The 20314-nt window shown below is 44.9% G+C and overlaps 2 protein-coding genes across 2 annotated transcripts; both read left to right on the top strand.

The window, feature by feature from the left end:
- The first annotated feature begins 2 nt into the window (after positions 1 to 2).
- On the top strand, positions 3 to 9676 carry LOC139333195 (tRNA (32-2'-O)-methyltransferase regulator THADA). Its single transcript, XM_070965490.1, has 22 exons — positions 3 to 106; positions 568 to 765; positions 849 to 1578; positions 1699 to 1851; positions 1937 to 2046; positions 2147 to 2307; positions 2394 to 2563; positions 2656 to 2820; positions 2918 to 3060; positions 3166 to 3303; positions 3388 to 3492; positions 3584 to 3784; positions 3870 to 4020; positions 4106 to 4358; positions 4673 to 4909; positions 4991 to 5195; positions 5742 to 5930; positions 6971 to 7230; positions 7320 to 7466; positions 7550 to 7816; positions 7896 to 8098; positions 8193 to 9676. The coding sequence occupies exons 1-22, from the start codon at positions 80 to 82 to the stop codon at positions 8438 to 8440; spliced, it is 4461 nt and encodes a 1486-aa protein (XP_070821591.1). The 5' UTR covers positions 3 to 79; the 3' UTR covers positions 8441 to 9676.
- Positions 9677 to 11868: 2192 nt separating this feature from the next.
- On the top strand, positions 11869 to 20005 carry pik3ip1 (phosphoinositide-3-kinase interacting protein 1). Its single transcript, XM_070964547.1, has 6 exons — positions 11869 to 12112; positions 12250 to 12378; positions 12849 to 12965; positions 14388 to 14576; positions 14707 to 14785; positions 18269 to 20005. The coding sequence occupies exons 1-6, from the start codon at positions 12001 to 12003 to the stop codon at positions 18483 to 18485; spliced, it is 843 nt and encodes a 280-aa protein (XP_070820648.1). The 5' UTR covers positions 11869 to 12000; the 3' UTR covers positions 18486 to 20005.
- The last annotated feature ends 309 nt before the right edge of the window (positions 20006 to 20314 follow it).

Raw genomic sequence — 20314 nt, 5'->3', positions numbered from 1 at the left:
ATGTCTGGCTGATATCTGGAAGAGGACAGGCGTTCGTCTCCTGCCTGACGACAGCAGCCTGCAGCAGGACCTCATTCACATGATCTGGACCAATGCGGAAAGCCCAGTGAGTCTGATTAACACGACAAGCCTGATTCCAAAAAAGTTGAGGTGCTGTGTAAAACATAATTAAAACACAATGTGAGGATTTGCTAATCCTTTTTGACATATACTTAACAACCAGCTTCAGTATTTAGGTTTTAACCTGCGTCCCATCGTTTGCAATTCAAAAAACGGAAATAAACATTTAAGTCAATGCACTTTTTTGACAGCCAAATAATGCAGCATATATATAACATATAGCACACTGTACACTGAGGACATTATGTAGTTTTATTTTTAAAAAAGTTCTCTTTATTCAGTGCAGCGATTCTCTGAAAGGCTCATCCAAGTATTCAGGAACACCTCATGGACGTCACGTTAGCTTCTCAAATAATTTACGGACACTGTTGGAGCTGCAGGATTGTTCAGTGACGTGTCTGTGTGTCTGTGTCATTGTTAAGTGTCTGCCTTCATGTGCTTCGGCAGGTGGAGGGTGTGTCCGAACTTGTGCGCAGTGCCTTTTGTCTGCTGCTGGAGCTCTATGAGATGGACTGCGAGCAGTTTTGTGACACAAAGAAGCCTCTTTATTTCACTCTACTTCAGCGAATAATCAAACTACCATGGGAAGCCAAAGCCAAATATCACCGCCTCTGTGCCCTGCTGCCGTACCTGGGTACTGACACGGTGAGGATTGAGGGTTATTACAGAGTACTGTTATAATTTAGTGGCCATAATGATTTTTGGTGCATGTTTCTTTAATCAAACAGGTCCTGGATCAGTATGCTGAAATACCCAATCATCTCCTGAAGTGCTTGTCGGCCAATCACCTGTCGCCATGTGGGTCGGAGCTTTACAGGTGTCTGATCCAGCAGCAGAGGCGAGAGCTATGTGACGGCTCACAAAAGTCTGCTCCGCATACCGAGCTGGATCTGGCCAATCAGTGGGCGCGGCGTTGGCGGCCTGTCCTTCACGAGGCGCTGACGTCTGATGTGACTCTTCTACAGAACAACAGCTCAACACACTTACTACCCTGCACCTTTCAAGTCTTCCCCTGTGCTGTGGATCATCTGCTGGCCTCTCTGGACCCGTTCGCCCCCGGCCACCTCCACGCCTGGGCCTGCGTCGTGAGCTCCTATCGAGCCGTAACTGGAGGCTCTCCCTGGGCGCTGCAGGGGAGCTCTACCCTTGAAACCCTCCAGCTAGCTCTGGGATCCGCAGATGACAAAGTCCGTCTTGCTGCTCTCAACCTCCTCTGCTGCAGCCCAAAGACCAAAGACGCTCCAACCACCGAGGAGATGTCATTAATGAGGATGTTTATTCCTCAGAACCTAAACTGTGAGTCGTCACCTTTTCGCCAGCATCTTCAGACCGGAGTGAAGAGGTTTCTGGTTCGTATCAGAGACGGCTGCTTGGCACATGTCAGAGGACAGAAAGGCAAAAAGAAAGGAGATGCCACCTGCTCAGAGAGGGCACAGGAGATACTGGAGCAGGGAATAGGTGAGATAACTGACAGCTGCTGTTTTACATTCACAACAATAGACTGTTCTACTGTATTTTGTGAAAAAAAGACATTATTGTTATGCACATTGCTAAAACAATGAGTCCTATATCATGTAGGGTTTGTCGAATGGTTGGATCAGCTTCCATACAGCTACCTCGCACCAGGACACAGTTATCAGAGGAAGAAGACTGCGTTACTGTTGCTGTCTGCAGTGCTGGAGACCTGCACCGACACCTGGAGCCCCGACAAAAAGAAGGGACAACCTCCAGGTCAGTTTAGAAAAACAGTGATCGGAACATGTCTGTATTATTTTGTCTTAGAATTTGAACGAGCTTCATGAAATCATTTTTGCAGCAAATATGGGCTGTCTTATTACCTGTGCCAGACAACGAGGCCAGTGGGATTTTGTCTGCCGGACAAAACAGCTGGTCCTTATCAGCTGTTTAGAAGATTCTACAAATGAGGTAGAGCTGCCCTGACTTGCTTCTTATTTCTTTCACATAGTTAAAATTGAAAAGGTTGAGGATTATTTTTCGAATGGATTGTTTTTCATTTGTTGCACAGATCCGGGAGCTTTCAGCTGGGTTATTGTTGAGATTTTTCCCACCCAGCTTTCCAGATGATATCGCTGCAGTGCTGCTCGCACGGACCCAACAGCTCCTGTGCAGTCCTCGGGTGCAGGAGGCTCAGATGGGAGCACTGATGATGAAGGTCCTCCTTCAGAAGTAAGCCTCCTACATACCCTCGTTCAAAATTGTGCCGGCTTTAGATGCAAAAGATAAGCAGTTATTAGTTGTTGGTCTGCCTGTAGATCAAAAGAGCAGCCTGAGGACTGCAGGCTGAGCAGCAGCATTCCTGTCAGTGGTGGAAGTCACTCCAAGGCCTCCTGCATGGTCAGATTCCTGGTGAAGGAGCTGGAGGAGCACTATCTGACAGCCAAGGCCGACATGATGCTTGCTGCCAGAACCAAGCCGATACATGGTGAGACTTAAAATCTGCAACCAGCATTGGTGATCTGTAGCTGTAGAAAATGTTGTCTGGTTCTTTAAATTCTGCCATGCATTATGTTCCAGGTGTTCTAAGTGCCCTTCATCGGTGTTTGCTTGAGGCACCTGGCAGTGTCTATGACACACTCGAGCACAGTCTGACCACTGAGGTGCTCAGCCTGCTGGAGAACATCTCTCTGCTGCTGCTGGGGGTTCTGTATGGAGACCCGGATGCTTGCAGCGCTGAAAAGGGTAATGGGGCAGTCTGCAGGAACAATACCGACCGGGGGATGAACTCAACATTTCAAATTTATTTATGACACCACGTAGTAAATCTCTTCTGTCGTAGATGCCCCTCCTTCTTTTTGTGATATGGGAAACGCCATCAGCTCTATAATAACCCAAGCATCTGGAGGAGGCGAGGAGGAGGAGGGTGTCCTGCTGTCTGAGGAGCACAGCCTCGTTCTCACCTGCTGCTGGGTCTCACTCAAGGTAAAACGGAGCAAGATGCACCGTTACCTTAACAGTTAGCAAGATGGCAAATGTGTTGCCGTGTATTGTTTCTCAACAGCACTTGCTTTTGTGTTTTCTTATCAGGAAATAGGAATCTTTTTAGGTTCTCTGGTGGAGAAAATTCTCACCGAGTCCAAACTCAGCAAGCACCTTCTAACAAAAGAGGATCTATTGAGAGCATCAAAAGTATTCAAGAATATTCTTCTCAAATGCCGTCACTGGGTATGTTTAATAAATCCGTTTAGACGCATTAAGTCTAAATCAACAGTGATGTTCTTTAATGAAAGCCATATTTATGTCCACCAGGGGGCAGTAGAGGGATGCTGTCTAGGCTTCACCAAGTTCTGTGCCTCTCTGTTGGGCAGCAGTGATCCAGAGCTGAGGGATATCCCAGTCCACATGCTGAAACAGGTGGGTAGTGATACACGCTCTGATGTATTTCACATTAATAAATGGAGATGCTGGACGGGGTTGTTATACCTCCTCTCCTGTCTCTTTCCAGGGTTTGCAGGTTGTGCAGTCCCCTCGTTCCACATCTGTGACCCGGCGTGCTGCTGGCTTGCCTATGCTCATCCTGTGCATCGTGTCTGCAGGGGAGGCCAGTAAAACAAAACAACTGTTAGCCCACAGTATAGAAACCTTACTGGAGACAGCCAGAACCTGTCTACCTGAGAACTGGGACCAAACACTGGACCTGCCACAGGTTTGTCGACACCGCAACATGAAGGAGGATACTGGCCTAACCACAAAGACACATGTGGTCATGTGATTGTCCTTTTCCTTTACAGGTGTGTGCGGTTCACACTCTGCAGGCCCTGGTGCGTGGTTCAGGTCTGGGAGTAGCTGTGCTTCAGTTTGCTCCCGCTGTGGCCATCTTATCGCTCACTCTGCTCAGCTCTCCCTGCTGGGCCATGAGGAACGCCGCTCTCCAGCTTTACAGTAAGACACATTTAGAGCTTTGAATGGATTGCATGAGACCAAGGGGCCGAATAAGTCTCAATCAGTAATTCAAATGTGTTTCCAGGTTCTCTGTGCTCGCGAATGCTCGGCCAGCGCCCCAGCAGTGACGAGGGCGGCCCCGCCCAGCACGGCATGTCACCCCTTGCCTTCTTCTTCCACTACCCTGCCCTCCAGCCCTTCCTCCTGGGAGAGCTGAGAGGAGCAGCACAAGACCTCCAGGGTCCATCCAATGAGGCCAAGCTACACCTCCAACCATCGCTCTACCCTGTCCTCACTCTGTTAGCTCAACTCCAGCCTGGTGTCCAAGACTCAACAGAGTGAATACTGTTTACTTATCACCGCACAGTTTGGTCAGCTGTTATAATTCTAGCCTAATGTCAGACCAGTGGATTCAATAATTTGCTCACATTTACCAGTGAAGAAGGAACTTAGCAAATATTCTTTGACCTGAATTGTGTGGATGATCTGGGAAAAGGAATAGTTTGACTTTTTGGGAAATACAAATACAGCTTCAGGTGGAGGCTTCATGTTGAACATGTAGACATGAGAGTGGTATCAATCTTCTTTGCACATTCATGAATCTCCATATTATTTGACCGGGTGAATGCCTTCTCTGGTTTTCTTCCACCAGAACTTTGTCAGACTTCCTGCCGCCTTTACTGCAGCTCTCTGCCAGTCCTATTTACAGTGTGAGAGTGATGGCCTCGAAGGCTTTGGTTGCCATGACTCCCCCCTCAGAGTACATGAACATCCTCATCACACTGACGGCTCAGCTGCCCGGTCCACAGCAGCGCTGCTGTCACAACCGGCTCCACGGACAGCTGCTGCAGATCAAAGCGATTCTGGATCGAGCTTTCTGCGCTGTCAGGTGAGACTTAAAAGAGCTGTTTATTCATTCGTTCATCAGACGCTGTCAGGCTTTGAAATCCCACGCCGTTTCTATTCCCAGTGCCCCTTCAGCTGACCTGTGTGAGGTGCTGAGCAGGGTGGATGCCTCGCTGTGGCTGGTGACTGACGCTCAACGCTGCCCCCTGGTGAGAGCGGCCTACCTCGGAGTGGCAGACTCGCTGAGGCGATTGTGCTGTGAGACCTACCTGTCAAAGCTCAGGGACTCACTCATGCATGACCTCCAGAAACCCCCACAGGCGCTGGAGGTGCGTGCCATACATGCAGACACATGACACACACACACACACACATATATATATATATATATATATATATATACATAAGAATTTTAGCCTTTTAGTCATAGTGTATATCTACAGGCATAGACAGGAAACATGGGGAGAGAGTTGCCGCCAAGGTTCCTGACCTGGAATCAAACCATGGGGATGCATTTACATGATATGTGTCTTAAACACCCTGAAAACATATTTTCTCAGTCAGCATTTGACTGTAATCGATAAATTCATACATGAGCACATTTTCTGCCAGTGTCTGAACAATTAAGGTTATGTCACATGAGATATCTCTGCCTGTGCAGTTTCATCTGTGCTCTTCTCACTGGTTTTAAGGGGGCTGTGACCCTTTGTCACCCTCCATACCAAACTATTCTAACTGTGGCAGAAAATTGTGCATTAATGTAGGCCACCGTTGCTCATAATGAGAGGCTGATTGATGAAATAGTTTTCAGCAGGTTTTATGCAGAAGGCTGCCAGCAGATACTTTCTAATGCTTTATGTCTGTCATCTCCACAGGTTGGGTTGTCATCGTTCCACCAACAAGCAATCCACTTCCTATGCACAGATCTAAAGTGCGCGTGTCAAATCTGGGACAGCTTCTCTGCACTGAGCCCTGATCTGAGGCTCTCATTGGTCTCCTGGGTGGTGGATGGGTGGAGTTCGCAGCACACCAGCTTGAGAGAGGTGATGCAGAGGGTGTTGCAGGTGAGACATGAGCTGCTTTCCAGAGCACAGCACGAAGAAAAGAACCTTTCAGAAAACCTGTCTAGCAGCTTTCAGTCTAACGACCTTCTCAGAGCACAATGAGAGGAAACAGAGGAAGCACAGATAGGCTTAAATATAATGGCAACGAAGGCTGAACTCTGTCTGGAGAGTTTTTTTTCCCTCTGACATAAGAAAGGGTGTGTCCATGAACTATTATATTCTGTAATCAAGGAGACTTAAGTACACTCTGGAGGATGTCTGTCCTTTTATTATTTGCTGTTCATGTAGGTCATTTAGATAAACTCCATATCATGTTGCGTTATCTGGACCACCCAGTTGTTCCCTCCCATATATGTTCTGTGAAGTGTTTAATTGACTCTCTTTTAAAATAAGCTTGATAAGATAGGACACAGTGGACAAAGAAAGGGACTCCTGTCCATGTCATTAATATTATTACTTCTACTATATTTATTTTACAGCACTTGTTTGCACTTGTTGCATCATTTAGTTGGAGTAGAGAAGCCTGTTTTCATGTGTCTGAGTTAGTTTTACTATAATAATGGTTAATGTGTCAGCAGTTGGCACCATGCACTGTAAGTTGTAATTAATAAATGAGATTAGATCAACCTTTATTGATCCAACAGAGGGGAAATTCAGGTGTCACAGTAGCTTACGTACAGATAAATAAATAATTAAACACATACAGTACCCACAACTAGTGCTGTACTAATAGTGCATACTATTGCTATAAGTTAGCAAGAGTACATCTAAGAGTAACACAATAAGAAAAACAGGTCATGGGATCATTTAAAGTGGGCAAACAGGATCTGTCTGAACGTACTTATAAAGAACTGAGCTGATGGAAACAGCTGAAAGCGTTTTTTATTCCATATGTGTCAGATTATTTTCTTGTGTTTTTGGTGATATGCAGTGATGTTGACTTCAAAGTCTGCACCTCTTAGATGTAGCCTATCATTTAAAAGTACACTGACAATTCAACAAGTAGATTAAAGGATTGTACCAATGCTCTCCATCTCCAGACAAACCTGAGGGAGGCGCTGTTGAGCCACAGTGTGGAGTACCGCAGGACCTACCTGGCAGCTCTGGCAGCAGTGATGGCTGGAGGTGAATCTGCTTTACCCCAACATCTTCCTCAGTTGGCCCCACTGGAGGAGCCAGTTCTGCCTGAGTGTCTGGATTTGTTGCTGGGAGACCTGGAGGACCAGCGAGGCGGGCCAGAGTTTCTCTCCCAGGCTCTGTGTGCTGCTAGTCTGCTGCTCTCCCGGTGGCCAGACTCCAGGTTTTCACATGTTTTATTGTCTCTTTTTTTTCTTCAGTATAGTCACATACTGGACGCTCTGACCTTCTTCTTATCTTGTTGCAAATCAGTCTAAAGACATCCATGCTCCAGCGCTGGTGTAGCGTCTTGGAGTGCCAGCGGTCCCCTGACGCCCCTGAAGTGCTCCGGATGGCGTGTGCTGAAGCTCTGTGTGTGGCTGGAGTTCCACTTCCATGCAGCGCTGCCATCATGAGCAGGTTTGAAGGAAGTCAAATAGCAGTTTCATTCAAATGAAACACTGATTAGCAGAAATAACAAATGTTGAATCTTCCTGGTTCAGGTTGATCAGCACAGGCCTGTACTTGCTGCAGGACCAAAGCCAGCAGGTGAGGCTGAAAGCAGCCTGTTTTCCCTCCAGGCTGCACCATGTGAGAAGAGGAAAAAGCCAGAGGAGCGTCTACCTCATGCAGGTCAACCAGGCTCTGCCGTTCCTATTGGACCTGCTTCTGGAGGGATGCTGGGACACCCCTGGCACACTAGAGTTGCTGCTGTGTAATCTGCCTCAGCCTGACCTCAGATCTGTGCTGAGAGAGGCCTCAGAGACAGGGTATGTCACCTCACTGAATCAATACCCTTGTACAAACAGAGTAACCTGAATTGAGCGCTTAATTGTTTACATTCTTCAGGTGTTCCAGTCTGTATGAGCAGGATGAGGCCAATGTGTTTGCAGAGCCGTCTGTGATGTCTGCATATGTGCTGCCCTACCTGCTGCAGATGGCTGAAAAACACTCTGAATCCTCTGCTCTTGCACAGAGCCTGAGTGCATGGGCAGAGGAGAGTGGGGCACAGGTGCAAGACAGCCTTGCAGTCTGCAAAGAGCTCCTGCCAGGTACCACGTTAGCTTAGCAGTCTGAATGTGAGAACGTGTTTGATGAATTCATATGTGAGGTTTAAATCAGCGTGATTATTTATTCTCTCTCCAGCTGCGACATTGACACCGGCCTGGCTGGCTCTCCTCATGGACCCCCGCCTCCACAGCACGCTGTGTGGCCTGGTCACCAGGGCTGCCTTTCTCCTCCGGCTGTTGAAAACATCTGATGATGTGCGACACCTTTGTGATCCTTCATCCCTGCGCGTGAGCTTACAGGATGTTTGGGGTGTACTCAGTCAGAACGGTGTCCACTTTCCCTCCACTTTAACAGCTGCTGTGGCTGGAGAGCTGCCAGCGTGACTGAATGGAAGGTCTTCTTCTGTGTGCTCAATGAGAAAACCCAGGATGAAATTACCTGTGGACGTTTCAGGAATGCTTATGCCATCTGAATGTGCAGCATTAGTTTTGAATGAGTGTTGCAACTGCTGATGCTGCGGTCAACCAGCGCTTGGCAGGCTGACTGAGTTATGTAAGAGCTCAGTGGCTTCAGTCTGTTGCATCCATCATCATGTTACCTGTACAGGGAGGAGACCTGCTTGGCATTAGGTGCCATGTGCCATCAGGGGGACGTGTAGCATAGCAGTTGTTCCTCATATGCTCCAGAGGCCTGTTTTTGTGTGTTTATATCATTATGTCTTCTGGAGCTTTATTTTATCTTTAGAGAAAAGCTTTTTACGCAGAGGGGAATACGTCTGTTTTTATGATCACTGTCCCCCCTGAGCATTATGCTCAGTCTTATTCCCAGAGCAGTGCTCCAGTTTGTTTGTCATGTCTCAGGAGCAGCAGTAGCATCGTGCAGGCTGATGCAGTGATGTAATGCACCAGCATCAGGAGAAACTGGATGCTTGGTGCCTATCGGGGGAATATAGGGTACACTTTAATGCTCCATTAGAGGCCTTCTGCCTTGATAGGGGTCCATTTTCCAGCCACATGAGGGCTGAAGATGATTGACTGCATCTGATAGAGAGCCATCAGTTGCTCCACAACGGACCACACACTAGAGCAGTCTTACATCATCAGATAGCCCACTGCTTTGTTTGAGATGGGCGGCTCTCAGTAGTTGACAAACACTGACATGAAGGAGTTTGCACATGCTATGATTGGCCATGTTAGGCCATTCATTCATTCATTCAAATGGATGTTTTTAGTGTTCAGTCTTCACAACTTTTATTTCCTTTTGATGTAATATTGTCAGAATTAATTCAATTATCAGGATCTGAACAACAAATTTGTCATTTAAATTACTGCATTGTGCACATCTATACGTATATAAGGTACCTCTACCAGTTCAGGTTTACGCTGTGTATGTAGGTTATGCAACAGCTTTGTCATCAAGCTGGCATTAATGATTCATACATAAAGCTTATGCCAAAGTGAACACCTGGTGTGCAGAGCTCTGTGAGATTAACATGTGCCTCAGAGGAGGCTACAGGTGGTTGTTGTCACGGTCTTGACGCATTCTGTGGCAGAACATGACGTACTGAACGAGGTAATGCAAGATAATGAAAGTTAGAGGGCAAAACTGTGACATCAACATTTTTTCTCAATGACTCATCGAGAATTCGGGCAAAGTTTGAATGATCCCACACTTGACATGACACCTACAGCATCGATGAAAAATGTCATTTGAGACAAAGCTTCATAACACGGACCCTTTAAAATACAAATGGGGGCTTGAACTTTGCTCTACTTCAAGACGAGGGCAAGAAAAATGTGGCAGGATTGTGGCAGCTTGTCAGTATGAAAACAGGCATAATTTTTATGAAAAGACATCATGATTTGACTTTTTATTCTTCTGTCAGCCTGTGCTTGAACAGTGTGTGCATCATTGTGTCGTCTGCCTTCTGCCTCAACCTTGAAAACAGTCTGAGGAGTGTGAAAACCGGGCTGGAGGTTTCCTGAAGGCAAAGTGTGTAGAAAACTGGAAAACAATCATCTGCCTTAATAAATGCCTTTGCTATTGTTACTGAGAGTGCAGTCTCTCAGTAAGCCTGCGTCCCACTAAGGAAATTATTAACTATGGCAACAGGGAACAAGGCCAAGTAGGTACAACCACTTTTACTGGGCGTGTGTGTGTGTGTACATGCATACTGTCTTGTGCACCATTTGGATGATGAGCATCCAGTGTTTTTCCACTGAAGCAGTCTGTGGATCTTTGCTCTTCAGGTTCAAAAATGGCAAGAGTCAAATGTTTTTTTTTATTCTACAAGTGAAATTACAGTCACAATTGTACTGAATGCAGTTGTTTTCTAAAGGAGGCATTGTGCATTTAAATTTTTAAGAAACTTTATGCTGAATATAATAAAGTGAACTATTAAAGTTGTTATTCTGCTGTAGAGTTTGTTTCTTCATACGATCAGTGCTACTTGGTTTCCAAAGGTTTTGCAAAGTTTGAAATCCACAGTAAAGCAAACAAAGCCCACTGCACCACTCTCCTCTGAGGTAGTGAACACTTCAAACAATCAGCCTGTGCTGACAACAAAATGCAGGTTGAGGCTTTTTGCCTATGATGGCATGTTTTGCTCTGCTAAAAAAAACAACAACAATCTGTATTTGAATATTCAAACAATCCTCAGCTTGACTTACAGAGTCAGATTTGTAAGATATTAAATCAAAATTATGATTCTAATTAAGTTATCTTCAACTTCACTGAATAACTCAGCATCAGCTCAGTTTTAGTTATGGAGGTCAGTTTCTGTCAAGAAAACAAAAAACATGCAAGTTTGCAGTAATAAAGTCAATATTTAGACTTTTTATCTTAGAGTTTTGACTCTAGGTTAAAATTTTGACTGCTGCATGACTGACTTATCGTAAGCATTTTTATTTTTGTGACATCATAACGAGCATCTTTTTGTGGTGTAAAGGTGCTTCCATACAGTAGACATGAGTGGGCTTAATCCCAAATGTAACGCTGTAGTGTCACCCAGTGCATGCTTGGAGAGGCTGTAACCCTGAATGAGTGTGTTGGAGAGTGCTGGACAGATGCTGTGTGTTTACTCTAGTAATTGCCTGAAAACTGAGCGAGCATCTGTTTGAAAAGTGGCTTAGTGAGCAGAGACTGACTCAGGCACTGGCTGCCCTCTTTACCGGGCAGCCAACAATGACACTGGGCCTCACTGCTTTTCAGCACAAAGCTGCCTGTGCGCAGGCAGATAGAGGCAAATACTATTGGCAGCTGTCCTTTATCTGCAGAGTCCTCTCCTGACTGAGGCCAGTGGAAAAACAGGCCTCATGGGGTGCACAGGAAGCCTGGGAAGCAGGAAGACCGGCTTTGGACTGATGCACGAAGCAATAAGAGCCAGATCAGACTCTGGGATTATAAACGGAAAGTAATGACTCAGTGTATTTTAAAATGAAAATGGAAAGCAGAGCAGCTATTTATAGGCAACCAAACGAGAATGCAATAAAAGTGGAAATTATTGTTGGACAGAGGGAAGGAAAAGTGTAAAGTTTGAGAATGGATTATTGAAGTAACCATTTGCAGCTTGAATCAAAATGTGAATGAACTTTTTGACTTTCCTTTCTGCCTGTTATTGTGTTTATTCTCACAAGGCTGCACGCCATGATAAAATGCCTGGGTGTTTTTCAGCTGCATCCCCATATGTGTGTCTGTGCGTGCATATGTGCGTGTGCGTGTGTGAAACTGGTGAGGCTTTAGGACCTTGAGGTTTGCACTGCAAAGGGCAGCTCCTCCTCCTGAAGGCTGTTTACGAAGAAAGCTGAGCCCCACTGACAAAAACAAGGGCTGGGACTCCAGCAGAAGGAGCAGTGTGTCTGATGCCCATTCAGCACAGGCTCTTCGTCCATTTTGCATTTTTTGGTTGTTTGTCTTCGTAAGTTTGGAGGAAAATCACCCCACCATGCTGTCTGTGGATTCAGCCCGTCAGCTCTGCGCAGTGTTCTTCTCTCTGCACGCTGTTTTCCTGAGCGTGGCGATTGTGGAGAGCAGTGCATCAAATGGAAATCAGAAAGGTAACATGATACAGCAGGATCATTGCCTGCTTTTCTTCACATTTAACGCACATTTGTATCATGATAATATTTTTATGCCTTGTGATTGCGCAATCAGTCGCATGTGTTGTGCGCTCATGTGATGTTGTTATTCTCAGACTGCATGAGATCCAGTGGCCTGGAGTACAGAGGGGAACAACAGAGCTCCTCCTCGGGTCTGACCTGTCTAAACTGGACCAACACCATCAGAGACTATGACGTTGACATCCATCCAGATTCACAGACAGGTGAACTGCCTCCACTGATGCGTCTTTCAGTGCAGAGATCATTAAATGCAGGATGATGTGGTGACTCCTCACCTGTTGTCTGCTGATGCTGATAGTTACAACAGTTTCCTTACAGGAGTACAAGCAACTCCAACATCTGTGCTGTGATGCAGTATAACACAGGATTGCGTTTAATCTTACAGGGATGATATTTACAGCCCACACTCCAGCCACTGCTGAGATTAATCTATTTATGGTGTTAAATGGCTTCTTTTATACACTAGCTGCTGTTTGCCTTCTTTGTGCTCATGGCGGCCTGTTCATTGTAGTGTGATGATGCAGTGTTAATGATTAATGAATCCAGTGTTTAACCCACACAGCAGGACAGACAAACAGGCAGACACACAGACGGCCAGACAGACAGAGACAGGCCTATATTACCATGAGGCAGCAGTAACACACGTGCACTGTTTGTATCGTCCCTCCTGTAGGTGTTGGAGATCACAATTACTGCCGAAACCCAGACTCCTCTGAGAGGCCGTGGTGCTACATTGCTGGCCCAGATGGGGCGGTCCAGAGACAGTTCTGTGCAATTGACTCATGCAAAGGTAGGTAAACGCTGTACACACACTGAATGGATATATATTTGTAGATATTTATGGACAAATTGGCAGAATCCCTGCTGCCAAAGTCTGACCTGGCAACGACAAGTATGCAAATTAATGACAAAGCAACACTGAAATGGCAGCTTGTCTCTCAAAATGCAGAATGTCCTCTTTATGCTGCCAGCAATTACTTTCTCTTCCCGTAAGGCTCTCATTATTTTAAAAAGTGGGCTATGCAAAGGGAAAATAATGAGGTGAAATGTTAGCTATGCAAATGTTCCAATTAGTCAACACAAAAATAAAAGGCTGGGAAGCTTGATGAGAGAGGACGAAGCCAAATTTTAAACTTTCATGGGTCAGCAAAAAAGTTTTTTTTAACTATGTGTAAGTCGTTGTTCAGAGATGAATTGCTGGCAATTTACATGGATTTTACCATTTAAGAGTATTAGTTTGTAGTAGGTCAGTTGGTCAGGGATAAGCCAGCGTGAGGAGCCCTGTCCACTTTGCCCTTTGTTTCCTTCTGCTCTGAGAAGCCAACCCAAGGCATACAATAACAAAGCCTGCAGTCACATGTTGAAAAGTTCAGTTTCCAGGAAGCTGTTGACCACACCCCAACCTCAGCTCATTGGCAGAGAGGAAAAGTTGTATCTTGGAGACAGCATCTAATTGGCTGCTTCACTTTATGACCTCAGGCCCTTTAACTTCAGCCGAGACCGTAAACAACAGCCTGTATGGAGGAAATGGAAAGAAAAGAGTTAAAGAGCAGATGTTGACATCTGCCGCTGAGTCGAGCATGCGGAGCCTGGTCGTGTCTGAAAAAAGCACGCACTTTGCAACGAGTTCATGAGAGCTGTGCCATCGCTGCAGAGGATGTTGTGTCAGTGGTTATGTCAGTAACAGCAGTAACTGGAAACCACACGGCCTAGATCAAGTCAAGTTGATTAATGTAATAAAATGTAATGTGATAAAACACTAAGACACAAATAGACAGAAGACGCTAATGTGCATGGGGGCACATTTAAAGATCGATCTGATAAACTACCATGCCATACCGTACCATAACAGGAGAGGCAGCGGGATGAAATCCTCCACCAGGGCATATGTGACTTTACAATGTGATATCAGTTTATGTTGTGATGAATGGAAATCAATTCATGAACTGTTTATGGAAAAAAGAACATGATCTTACTCTGACAAATACAGGAACTTCATCACACTGATGCAAAAACCATAAAAATCCAAACATAAAGCAGCCATATAGTAATCCTGCTCAGCAATTTGGAACATACACACTTAGACATTAAACAGAGAGATGCAAAGGTATAAGTGATATTATAAATCTCTGACGGTGTACAGATTTACTTTGATATGATTTGGCTCAGCAGCAGCTTAGTTAACACTGTTAACTGTTAATTGTGTCTTCAGAACAAGCATCTACCGTGCCAGTAGAGGCCGGATCCCTCAACCCACCAGGAACCACTCCCTCCACGGAGAACTTTCAGCTGGCCAAGTCAGGTCCCTCTCAGGGAGAGGTTGCTGCTGTGCAGCCAGTGATGGGTATCAGCCAGCGAGTGCACACAGGCCCCAAAAAGAAAAAGGACCTTGGCATGCTCGGTAAGTTGTAGTTGTGACTCTAAAAAGATATACAGCACATATGATGTTGGTAGTACACACTAACCTGCAGTTTGAATTAACCTCAGTTATAGGCTATGCATACTGAATTTTTAACCTTTTTGTTGGTCAGGCTATGTCATCGGCATCCTCATGATGGCCATCATAATCATCCTTGGAGTAGGCATCACATTTGGCTACTTCTACAAGAGGTCAGTATCTTAATCACAGCAAGATTATAGATCATTTGGTACAGTATTAGAAGGATTTTACAAAAAAGGACCCAAATGTACTTATTTTTGTCCCTTTGAAGAGGCATTTAATCTGTTTACCTTGTGATCATCTACTGCAACTGTGGCATTAAGACAAAATGTGCTGCTTCAGAGCCCTCGTCTGGCTTCCTGTTTCCACCGGCACACAAAGCGTTGGTGATAGCTTTAAGATGCGTAATAGAAATGCCAGTGTGGGTAGTGTGATAGCGTGCATGTTAATGGTCTCTTGAGTTTAGGGCATCAGCTGTTATTCACATTCCTCAACGATGCTCGCCATTGTTCCACTTGGGCATAATTCAGCCATTTTATTGCTTTTACCATGTGTGGCAACATGGCAGGAAATAAAATGCCTGCCATCTATTTTAAGCAGTCTTATTTATTATTCTGGATAGAGACAAGATCGCAGAGGAGGGGTTGGATTGGATAACGAAAGCTGCACATTCGCTGCAGTTATGTAATATGGAAAGTGACGTCCCCAATGTTGTGAAAGAGGGGACTCGGATTCCCTTTGGCACAGCACAAAATGCCCTTACATCTGTGCTTGGCTCTCAGATCTGATTAGCAGTGCCCCTGTCTTTGTTTGCTATTTTTAGGAGGTGATTATTGATAAGGAGGAGCAGCATATTATGTCAGAGGATTTAGGCCTGCCCTCAGCACACACTGACATCACCTTCTGTAATGTGATAGTTGCCTGGCAAACTGGCTGTAGACGACCACTTGCCTCCTACAACGTAAATTAAGTTGACTTCTGTCACTTTAGATTTCACGAGGCCATACTATATCCCCGCTGGGAACAGGCTCTCGACCAACCAGTTATGAGTAGGTAGTATCCTGAGAAGGACACCGACCCCTTGCAGGCCTCCCCCGTCCACGAGCTCTGCAAATAGCCCCCTGAGCTTGGGGCTCTGCAGTGATGGCCAACTGTTTTCGCTCTAAATCCTGAAGAATGCACCGCCTGATCATGTTAACAGAATATCAGATTTTCATGCATCAGTCTTTTAACATCTCTTTGTGAACAACCTGTATCATTATTTAAACCAATAGTTTGAAATTTAGCTAAATATTCTTATTCTCACTCTTGCCGACAGATAGATGAGAAGATTGATACCACTCTCATATCTGTCTGTGAAGTATGTAGCTGTAGCCTGCGACCCTTAGCTTAGCACAAAGGCTGGAAACAGGGGGAAACAGCTAGCCTTGGTAGTTCGCAAGGCAACAAGCTCCAGGAATTTTCCCATCCTGAGCAAGAAATAATCTGCCACATAATCCTGCAAGTTGTCACTTCATTTTTATACAGATTAAGCAAATGAGTGCCGGCATGCTAATTAGTGAGCTGTAGAGGTGCTGGTGGGCAGATTTGGTTACATTTGGACAGGGCCACGCGAGCTGTGCAAAGGCATGTACATGTTGTACATACTGTCCATGCAGGAGACTGCTATTAATCTCCTCAACTAACTCTTGGCAGGAAAACCAAAAAGGTTTCTGGGAACATGAACAAGCAGCAGAGGAGTTGCTTGAAGCTAGAGACTAAAATGAGCCGCGCCCTATTGCAAAGAATCGGTGGTGATATACGGTGTTTCACAGCAGAGCAGTTGCACAATATGCTGCAGTGAAGCAGGCAGGTAGGAAGTGTTTTCACTCAAACAGCACGTTGCCCTGTTTTGGCTCCAGATCAGTAGAAAGCCGCCTCGAGCTGCTTCTCAGCACTGCGTTTTCCCTGGAGGAGATCAACTCCTCGCCAGCTTGTCGGTTCCCTGTTCCCTTTCACCATCTGTCCCCTGTGTTTGCCGCAGATCAGGCTCTTGTTATAACAGGCTCTCTTATCTTCATACAGTGTGTTAGCTGAAGGTGCTTATCATGAATATTTAGCTTGGGTGGCCCACAGAAATGGTTCTGTACACAGTATCAGCTACCAGGCATCACTCTGGTGGCTGTTTTTATTATAATATCAGCAAAATAAGACTCAACGCTGACTGCTAATTTGCATGATAGCTTTGATCTTTAGCATAGAGCAGTGTTTCTTAATTCTGGTCCTCGGGCCCCCCTACACTGGCTTAGAGCACTAATTAAAGCAGCTATAAACACTATAATTTTATAAATACTGGATCATGTGATGAGCGTTTGAGGAGGCACTTGTATTGGTTTTATATAGTGCTGTCAGTCGATTAAAATATTTCATTGCGATTAATCTCATGAATGTTGTAGTTAACTCGCAATTAATCGCAAATTAATCGCACATTTTTATCTATTCTAAATGTCCCCTGAATTATCATTTTAATACTGTTATCAACGTGGAAAAGTGGATAGGCTCGCTTTGTGCACATGTTTTTTTTATTGAAAACAACAACGTGTAGTGTTATATTTCACACTAACATTCTCACTTTGAGCAGTCATTCACATTTGAATGAATCAAATCTCACACATTTTAACACTGTCAATAAACAGATGATGATAAACAGATGATAAATTTGTTTACAAAAAAGCTCCTTCAACAACCCTTTCTAAGGGATCAAAACAGGGTGATACAAGATAAAGTTACAAAGTGCACTTTATTGTAAACTAGGACTCGGGCTATAGTGCAGTTAAACCATGGCTTAAACTTTCCTTTCTTAAGTTTCCTTTCAACATAAAAGCATCCATTTGCCTCTGCTGTCGAAAGCCATCCATTGTCGCCTGGTTTTGACAAGGAGGCGGCGGAGAATTCGCATTCACCGTGTGTTTGGCCATCAAGTGGTATTTCAGACTGGATGTGCTGCGGTGATAATTCATTTCACACCGACAATACACACAGATAACTTTGGTCTTGTCAGTCGACCCGTCTGATAACTTGTTGAAACTGAACTTTCCATTCAGAATCTTGTTCGCATCCATTACGGCGTTTTTACGCCGGTAGCCTACTCCTTTACAGCTAGCGAGCAGGCAAGACCAAACACGTGCGTGGTGCGTGCCTGTTGTTTTGTTTTCAGTTTACAACCGGATTCTGTAGTTTTTCTTATGTTACTAGCAGTGGCCACAGCTTCTAAAAAACTACAAGTTCACTAGGTCACAAAGAACGTTAATCTCGTGATAAAAAAATGAGGCAGTTAAAATTAATTTGCTTAACGCGTTAATAACGCGATATTTTTGACAGCACTAGTTTTATGTCTTCAGTTCCCTCAGCTCTATGCAGCATTTTAGCTTCTTTCAGCTCATTGTTGTGGTTTGCCGAGCCTCAGCTTCAGTCTTTAGTTCACGCAGCTAAAGCGCCAAATACTTTCCTCAGGAGTAGGTGGAGACCAAAATGGAGTTAAAAAGGGAGTGATAATATATTTGCCATGTGGGCAGAAATGCGAATGGTAAGCTGTTGTTGTAGATGTAATCATCTGAGCGCTAACTGTAGATTTGTCACAGCATAATGAATCTCTGCTGTGTGTTTGCGTTCAGGGGTCGGGACTTGAAGAAGCAGCACGAGCAGCGAGTTTATGAGCGCGAGATGCAGAGGATCACCCTCCCCCTGTCGGCGTTCTCCAACCCCACCTGCGAGCTGGTAGACGAGAACACCATCGTAATCACGGCGGAGCACGAGACGACCCCCGTCCAGGAGAGCGTGGAGGGCGGGGACCCTCTCATGGGGCAGCAAGCCGGCACCCCCGGAGCGTGAGTCGGCGTGTAGTCCTCAGAAAGGGCTGTGATGCGTTGTTGTGGACCAGAACACTCCCATCTTCATTCCTCCTCTCTGCCTCCCTGCCTAACCTCTGTTTTAAAAGGAGTAGGGGAGCAGTGTGGCTCCAAAGACTCGAGCTGAATTCTGTGTCCTTTTCCTTTGATTTCTTTTGTACATCCGAGGCACAAACAAGATAAGCTGACACACAATGGACACTCTCTCGACAACTTCAAACGATGAAGATAGCCTGTTGATAATGAAGGTATGTCACGAGTTTTTAACATACACATTTGATAAATTTGATAGCCGTGGCTGCCCACTTCAATATCAGTATGAGTTTCTAGTCAAATGGATGTTGACTAGCCAGTGTTTATAATGTGTGTGATGAAACCAATTCTTTGTAATGAGATGGTGTTTTGAATGAGGGGATGTTTATAAGCTTTAGTTTTTCGTATGTTTCCAAGTGGACAAGAGTCTCTCCACAGGAGGTGTCCGGTTACATGATAAATACATATATATATATCTTTTTTGTACTGACCCGTTGGCTGTGCCGAGAAAGACGAGAAACGTTTATGTATGAAGACTGCTTTGTCTTGGAGACACAGCGCTGACACAGAGTGTCCAAAAATAGTCATCCTCCTCTGAGATGAGATGATGGAACATGAGGTAAAGGAGGTCCACAAAAGACAAGGGAAATTGCCTTAGCATGATACTCTTGAATGTATTTATCTTCTCCCGGGTGATTTTTCTTTTCTCTTTGTACTCGACTGAGCCAGTGCGGTTACAAAGCATGATGGCGGTCATTGGCAGACATGAAAGAGGATTTGCCCTTTTCTTCCACAGGTTAAGGAGTGACAGGAAATATAGAGAGTGCTCTCAGGAAGCATGAGAGACAGTAGTTAGTCCTCAGGACAGAATAGCACTGCCACAACACAGAACAGATGGCGTCAGAGAAATAAAGAAGCCACCAGTCTGTCTACGCAGGACAGGGAGTGTGTTGAAGTGCTGGTGCCTAGATTAGACCCAGACGTTGAGTCATGATGCTCCAGGGTAGAGACACGGATGGAATAGAGTAGAAACAGTCCAAAGTTTGGTGTTCATTCAAAAAAAAAATCCAAAAACATGAATGCATGTACATGGTTGCCTGCTGTATGTTTGTATTCAGGGGCCATTTCTTTGCATCTTTACAAGTAGAACTACTGATCGAGGAAGACATTTAGAAAATACCTGCCTGAAATTAGACGTCATCGCACACTGAAGATCTTAGTTTGTTACACTTGTATTACCAGTTTGTTTGACATCACTCCATCACTCCAGATCTTGTTTTGTGATTACTGCTGGATCCACATCACTGGTAATTTTTTGGTTGCTGCTGTTTCATTATTTTAAGCATCTGTGTGCTATTTTCTTCATATAAGCAATGTGTTCAAAATACTGTTGTTGAGCATTTGAATTTAGTACTTGTATTTGTATGAATGCAGATTTTCACTGCTGAGACTGAAATAAAACCTCAAACAGACGATATGATGTGATGTTTTCTGTGTATTTGAAATTAAACAGGGTTTTTTGTTTTTTTTAATTTCCCCATTAGAACAAGCAGGATTGATTAGACTGTTTCAGTCGTCCTGCTACTGAAGGTTTGCTCCCAGTTGGATCTTTTCGCACCAGCTCCCTCTGTTGGCAACTCTTGAAAACACCACTTTAGTCACTGACTCGCCTGAGAAAGCAGGTTAAGATAATAAGAGGCATGTAAAAACAACTCTTGCAGCTGCAGAAGAAAAACAACCCGCTAACAGGAAGTTTGGAGCTCTGGATATTATTCAGCA

Source organism: Chaetodon trifascialis, chromosome 6, assembly GCF_039877785.1.
Source record: "Chaetodon trifascialis isolate fChaTrf1 chromosome 6, fChaTrf1.hap1, whole genome shotgun sequence".
Lineage (NCBI taxonomy): Eukaryota > Metazoa > Chordata > Actinopteri > Chaetodontiformes > Chaetodontidae > Chaetodon > Chaetodon trifascialis.
Note: the sequence above shows the minus strand (reverse complement) of the source record. Positions and strands in the feature narration are given on the sequence as shown.

Excerpts from the sequence above, each read along its gene's own strand:
- pik3ip1 (XM_070964547.1), top strand. The coding sequence starts at position 12,001 with ATGCTGTCTGTGGATTCAGCCCGTCAGCTCTGCGCAGTGTTCTTCTCT. Across the intron at positions 12,113-12,249 it reads ATCAAATGGAAATCAGAAAG|ACTGCATGAGATCCAGTGGC; the intron begins GTAACATGATAC and ends TGTTATTCTCAG. Across the intron at positions 12,379-12,848 it reads CCATCCAGATTCACAGACAG|GTGTTGGAGATCACAATTAC; the intron begins GTGAACTGCCTC and ends TCCCTCCTGTAG.
- LOC139333195 (XM_070965490.1), top strand. The coding sequence starts at position 80 with ATGATCTGGACCAATGCGGAAAGCCCA. Across the intron at positions 1,852-1,936 it reads AAAGAAGGGACAACCTCCAG|CAAATATGGGCTGTCTTATT; the intron begins GTCAGTTTAGAA and ends TCATTTTTGCAG. Across the intron at positions 4,021-4,105 it reads CGCCGCTCTCCAGCTTTACA|GTTCTCTGTGCTCGCGAATG; the intron begins GTAAGACACATT and ends ATGTGTTTCCAG.